General features: G+C 35.6%; 2 protein-coding genes across 2 annotated transcripts; both read right to left on the bottom strand.

The window, feature by feature from the left end:
- Nucleotides 1–1,075: 1,075 nt before the first annotated feature.
- Nucleotides 1,076–3,414, bottom strand: LOC120768330. Its single transcript, XM_040094969.1, has 4 exons — nt 3,351–3,414; nt 2,817–2,944; nt 1,396–2,719; nt 1,076–1,320 (listed from the first exon to the last, which is right to left on the bottom strand). The coding sequence occupies exons 1-4, from the start codon at nt 3,396–3,398 to the stop codon at nt 1,219–1,221; spliced, it is 1,602 nt and encodes a 533-aa protein (XP_039950903.1). The 5' UTR covers nt 3,399–3,414; the 3' UTR covers nt 1,076–1,218.
- Nucleotides 3,415–4,044: 630 nt separating this feature from the next.
- LOC120768328 (nucleolar protein 10) lies at nt 4,045–6,662 on the bottom strand. Its single transcript, XM_040094968.1, has 6 exons — nt 6,496–6,662; nt 6,158–6,421; nt 5,953–6,090; nt 5,468–5,893; nt 5,115–5,410; nt 4,045–5,050 (listed from the first exon to the last, which is right to left on the bottom strand). The coding sequence occupies exons 1-6, from the start codon at nt 6,559–6,561 to the stop codon at nt 4,084–4,086; spliced, it is 2,157 nt and encodes a 718-aa protein (XP_039950902.1). The 5' UTR covers nt 6,562–6,662; the 3' UTR covers nt 4,045–4,083.
- Between the last annotated feature and the right edge of the window lie 275 nt (nt 6,663–6,937).

The raw sequence follows: 6,937 nt of genomic DNA, 5'->3' as shown, positions 1-6,937 counted from the left end.
TTCTCGACAGAGAAAACATTCAGGTCGTCTGTTATGCAGACAACCTCACTGTCCTCTGTTCGGGTATGAATCTTAATCGCCTAACCCGGCTCATAGAAAGACTTGAAGACAGAAATCTGACTTTTCACAAGAAATACAAAAATTTCGAAATTCAATCTTACCTCTTTAAAGGATGGAACTGTTGTATTTTCGGACTCTATGAAATATTTAAGAGTCTTCCGAGATAAAAAGCTAAGCTAGAATACATTGAGAGCAAGTCCATCAAAGCCCTTCGAGCCTGGATCTCTTGCAGAAGACCCATTGCCACAAAGTGTGGTTTTCGACCCCATATAGTCTATTGGCTTTCCGCCTATATATTAGTATGAGTACCGTTGTATGGTGGATGGCATTTTCGAAAAAGTAACAGGTGCAACGGTCTAGCTTGCTGAGGATTACGGGCGCAATGAAAACTATGTGCCAATACTCGGTTAACATTAAATGAAAACACAGACGAGCTGGTCCGCTCGGAGGCATCTGGAGACACAGTTCTCCTAAGCCGCCCGAGGTACACTTCAGGTCTTAGGACACTCGTAACACAGGGCATACCATAAAGTAACTTTGGGGTACTGTTGATGATGGACAGACCAAAAAGCCCTTACTCCGAGGCTCCTAAGGGAGCTTAGTAATATAATAGGGGTTATTACAGGGCACCTATCCTTAAGATCACACTTTCAGAAAATGGGAAAAAGTGGAGTCGGCGGAATGTAGAACATGCGCGCAAGATGATGAGACGCTGGAACATGATCATTAAATTGAAGCATTAAATTTTACTATATCTTATTTATTTACTAAATTAAATGCATTTTCAAAAAATAATTACAAAAAAAAGTTTGTTTTTTACTTGCTAACCCCTTAGTTTAGACATTTTTTAGTAACTATATTTAGAAAATTGTAACATAAAAAACAAAAAACATTTTCAATAATTTTGTTTCCCCTTTAATGTAAAATAATATAATAAATAAATATGTTTTTAACTTTAGCAACAATAAAAATAAATAATTTTCTTTCCAGAACATGCTTGATAATTACAATAACAATGTTTCACGTTCTAAAATACACCTACTATAGCTAAAGGTTCTTCATCTGCTGCTTAAATCCTTTCGCATTGCAACTAAGTAAAATAGATGAAGCTGAAAAACACTTGTGAACTGCAGAGAAGCGACGCATTTTGAAGTATTTTCAGCTGAGCCTTTGGTTGATTGAATTTTTGAATTTACATAAGATACTGCGATAAACCGTTTTGCCATCTTTTCCAGAACCAAGCTCTTTCCTTTTCAATTCCTGAAATGTATAAAAACATAAGGGTAAATATGTATAATAGATATATGTACATATGTATGTAAAGTTTAGTTTTACCTCCACCTCAATCCAGTTTAAGCCTTCAATGCGCAACTCACAGGTGGGTCTCGTTGGCGCATGCCAAGAATGCAAGAGAACTTGATCGGACTCTTGGCAACAGCCAACCATGTGAATAGTTTTCAATGTCCTACAAATATTTGGTAGTGCTAAAACATGTTCATTCGACAAAATACGACTATAGCGGAAGGTCATTGTTTCTATTACGGTGCAACCGTGTATGAGTTCTATCCACTCTGCATAACGTTCAAAACATTTCCAAGGACTTCCCTTCATAGCATATACCTCGCATCTTCTCTCTTTTTCGGTCGGTTTCCATTCAACGAACGATTCGTTAATCATAAACGGTGGCTCAGTCTCCCAACACAGTGAGTACAATGAATCTCGGCGTTGAAGAAAAAGTTCTTTAAATAACATTTTTTCGAAGTTAAGATGCTCATTTGGCCAATAAAATTTCAAAGTTTCCAAATGTGGCAGTGTCAAAATAGCCCGTATTAATAATTGATTTGGGTAAGCCGTTAACCAAAGTTGTCGCAATGTTTTGAATTGCAGAGAGAATATCTGTTTCAAAAATGGTATATACATCAGACGTCGAACTTCGACAATATTCAATGACTTCAACTGCAATTTTTTACACGCCTTTAGTATATACACTCGACACATATTTATACAAAGTGGTAAATCGAGTACTTCCAATTTACGTAATAAATGAAAGTTTTTACCAAGTACATATACATTATTTGGATCTAATACTAGAAATTCACGCACCTCGGGACAATAGCGTGCCAATTGGCCTACAGTAAAATCAAGCAACAGGCCTCCTAGTACTTTAAATGTTCGCATTTGCGGAAAATGTACTAAATGTTTACACATCCAGATGTTAATTTCACGTTTGGCATTTGGTCTCATATTATTTATTAGATTTTCGCTGCATACTCTTAAGAATTGCAACGAAAATGCACTGCTAAATTCTAATGTACGTACGTATGGACCGCTTAGTATACTAAGGTCCCAAATTTCTTGGTCGCTTAGTCCCAAACCTTTCGTAAAGAAGGCGTCGGAAAAAATTAATTCATGAAATCGCTTACTAAAAATGTCCATTATAATCTTGTGAAAATTACGACACACCTTGGCCAACGTGATTTGTTCCCGCAGACTGCATTTTACAAAGATGAGGCGCAAGCAATCCGAGTTCAATTTTAAAATGCTATCACTGGGTGCAGTGTAGGGACTATTTTGTTCGACGTAATCGCTAGTTAGCGATGCATTATAGACACGTATAGTAGAAAGTGAAGAGTTTACATTCTCAGGTAGCTTAAGTAAACTGTACGAATAAAAACGGGTTTTCCCCGATTAAACAAAGCTTAGTAGTTTTAGACATGTATGTACTTATGTATAATATATTTACATATACATCTTACCATTCATATGACTCGTTGGTTTCACAACGAATATTTGCTATTATGTGGTCTTCCAAAGGTATTAGATTTTCTAACTCCCACGAGTTGGTATGTCGATTCAATAGTCTTGTAAGCTTGTAAATAGAGAACTGCAAATTAGATCAAGAAAAAAGTTAACCTTGGCTGCACCCAAGCTATAACACCTTTCAAAAATAAAAGTTTTTATAAAAGAACCTTAATTTGTCGAAAAAAGAACCTGTATTGAAGCTTAATGCTATAATAGTTCGATATCGGTGGTTCTGATAAATGGGTGGCTTTTAGTGGAAAAAATTTCAGATCGATATCGCAAAACTGGGAGGGTGTAGTACGCTTATATACTTATATAGACATAGGAACAGACAGACGTACCAACGTTTCCTAGGGGATGTTGCAAACTTCATGGTCAACTTAATATACCCTGTTCAGGGTATAAAATAAGTATAATATTACTGATTAACAAGGACTTAGAAATACATAGTATGTATGTATGTATGTAATTACTTAAGAAAACTTTACCATTTTTGGTAATCCACCAATCGTAATTTGTAACTCATTTTCAATCATATTACAATATTTAATTATAATTAAACTAAGTACGACCAGAAATTGAATAAATATGAAAATTAATAAACTAGTGGTATTTTAAAAGTCGGTAATAGATAAAAATTTCGTTGATGAGTCCTTTTATCCGTTTAAAATATTGAACGAAACAGCTGATCGAAAAACAGATCAGTTAATTAACCTTAAAGCTACCAATTAATAACATTGAAATATTCGCAGTAAAGTAGTCGATTTGATATGGAGAACTTTTTTATTATATCATCACGAAATTTGGTTTGCACTTTTGCTTAAGGCAGCAGTCAGTACTTGTCTTACAACTGAACTATCAAAATCAATTCCTTGTATGGAAAATTTTTATTTGTCGAGATATCTTCACGAAATTTGGCATACATTATTTATTGTATAAGGCAACGGTACAATCTCCGAAAAAATTGTTCCAACCGACCCATCAAAATCAAGTCCTTACGTGGAAACTTCCATTTGTGAAGAGTATTATAGCTGCAGGTGCAGCCGATGTTAACGTTTTTTAACCTGTTTTAACGCAATGTTAAGTTTCTCAAAAGAATAAACAAGAAAAAGTTACTGGTTTCACTATATAAGCAAAAATATAAGTTTTATTTACAAAAACAGTTTAATTTACACTATCAAAATGTAAACAATTAATATATATGTACATACATCGTAGTTATTACTTAAAATTTACTTTTTTAAGTTTCAGCGCATTTATAGGTCGTATAACCTTTTTTCTTTCTTCCCGATGTTTTTTCATTAAATATTCGCGCTTCTTCTCATCTTTCGTGGGTTTCTTTTTTAAATCGAACGTCATCTGCCGGTTGCCCAAATTACGTCCAATCGTGGTCACGTTCGCACTGGTGGCTTCATTGAATCTCACACGATCTTTTAGACTTATTTTCATTATTTTAGAGCGCATTTCGCTAAGTTTCAGGTTGTTGTCTTCTAACGAGGTCATTTTGACCTGACCTCCGCGCTGTTTAGTCTTTTCCAAATTACTTGAGTTAGCTGATTTAATCATCTGCTCATTTTCACTATGTTCTTCGCCTTCTTCTTCGTTTTCCATTGCTTCGACCTCTTCCTCACGTTGTTTTCTAACATCTTTGTAGGCTCTCTTCATTTCCTTCGCAAAATCACGCATACCTTCTTCATCTGAAGATTCTTCGTCAGGCGATTTTTCGTTATCGTCATCGCTTTTCTCAAAGCCGAACAGATCTTCATCGTTGTCACTTTCCTCATGTGGTTTCGCCTCTTCAGCATGCAACTCCGCAACACGCGCCACTTCAATACGTTTCTTAATATCCTTGATTTTGGATTTTTCCAGGCGATTCAAAACAGGTGCCAGTAATTTGTATTCTTCAGCACCTTTGTTAATAGCAAATTCAGGATTTTCGAACATTGCTTTGAAACGTGTATCCTCAAGTAGATTAGTGGTTTTGGCTGCTTTTGTATTATTTGTTTGTTCGTCCATAATCTTGAGTGCCAACTCTTGATTGACTTTTGGTAGATTCGTTTTGATCTGCAAGCGTGACTTACGTTCACTTTCGATTTCTTTGCGTATCTTCTCTTTGCGGAAGCGTTCGAAAGCAAATGGATCAGCCACCGCTTTAGCCTTATTGTACAAACGAGCATCGATAAAGTAACTGAAATCGTTAAAAGATGACGTATGTTTAAAACTACATAGCTTTTAAAAAAATTTAAATTTACCCATGCATGTAGCCTTTCAGGAGATTGCTTCCAATTAAGTGTTCCAAGCCTAGTTCTTCCAATTCCTTTTGTGTTATAAACTGGTAGTCGTCATACATATTCTCCACCACTTCAGATTCTATTTCCTCGGTGAGGTTATCTAAGAATGAACACCAACGCGGAGCTGGACCCATTGACGGCACATAATAGGTTAGCATTTTGACATCTTCTTGAGCAAGGAATACCATTCCTGTCTCGGGTATGGTACAGAAATCATTAAAAGTGGTAGCGGATTCAATATATGCCACTTGTTTGCCCTTAAAAGCGTTTAAATTATATCACAAAAATTACAAGTAATATTAAAGTATTCTTACCGTATTTTCATCCCATAACTTTAGCATGGCATCATCCAGCGAATATACTGTTTGATGACTCGGATTGAAAGCTATACGTTTTACCGGTACTTTATTTAAATGATCTTTAACCAGCAATGGTGCTTGTGCACGTATATCATAGAGTAAAACATGTCCCGAAGCTGTGCCTACGCCCATTTGCAATCCATTCTTAAATTTCAAAGCGGATACGGAGGGAAACGTTTTCGTGCCTGGCAATTTTATCGCTACGTCCAAAGTGCCCACACGTGTTTTGCTACGTGGATCCCATGCTTCTACCGTGCCCTCTTTACTACCAACAATAAGTAATTGATGTTCGGGATTAATATCGCAAGCATTGTTACAACTTGCATCCGTTTCAAATGGTTGCAAAAATTGCCCACGCTCTAAGTTCAAACGATAAATGTCCTAAAAGTACATTTAAAAAATAATATACAATCACATGCAATAACTTTCGAATTCCTTACACGCGTTGTTCCCACAACGAAGAGATCACAAGATGGTTTATGGTACTTCATATCACGTCCAAAGCGTGGTATACGCAAACGGTAGTGTCGGCCGGAGGCAGAATGAATTTCAACAAACCGATCACATTGTAAAAAAACCTAAATTATGCAGAACGCAAATGTTAATTTGTATACTCCTTACTTCGTCTTCATTAATTTTACTCACTAATTTACTGTAATCATCACTGATGGCCTCAAATGTTGTCACCTCCGAATCAAAGCAACGCTCAAACTTAATAGACAAGTTACTGACTTCAAAGCACTTAACTCGTGGCTTATAGGTGCCTGTAGCTAATATATACTGTTGATCGGGGCTCATGCGTATCGATGTACAAACACCTGGCATATCAAAATCCTGTATAAGCTCAATTTGTCGACGTGAATCGACCTTCTTCATTAACTGGGAACGCTTGCGGCGATCTGTAAGCCACTGAAAGTTATAAAATATAGTTATTATCAAGGAAATTGTGTAGTGCTAGAGCAATTCAAAATGTTGGCACTTACTTCTGGCACAGATTTGCCAGCGCTTAGGTTGTATATTTTCACATCATTCACTTCGTTGACAAACATCTTCTCATATTATATTAGTGCGCGATTTTAAACTTTGATCAATAAAAATAAGAAATAATTAAAACAATTTGTTTTATAAGCACGAGCTGCGGTGCGTTTTGTAAAATGTAAACACAGAGAGAGAGAAACAATTTGAGCAATGCACGTGTGGTTGAGTAGCTGTCAAAAATCTCAAGCATTCACAATAATTTTGAGTTTTTTTACTAAAGCATAATAATAATTGTTGAACTTAATTTGTTAATATAAATAGTAGCTTTAGCTAATAAATATGCATAAATAAATATTTAATAATAAAACATAATAAAGTAGTAAACAAAAAACTTAAATTATTACATTTTCTAATTTAAACCGATTACGCTTTCATTTAAGATTTGGC

The sequence above is a fragment of the Bactrocera tryoni genome, chromosome 2 (genome assembly GCF_016617805.1).
Source record: "Bactrocera tryoni isolate S06 chromosome 2, CSIRO_BtryS06_freeze2, whole genome shotgun sequence".
Lineage (NCBI taxonomy): Eukaryota > Metazoa > Arthropoda > Insecta > Diptera > Tephritidae > Bactrocera > Bactrocera tryoni.
Note: the sequence above shows the minus strand (reverse complement) of the source record. Positions and strands in the feature narration are given on the sequence as shown.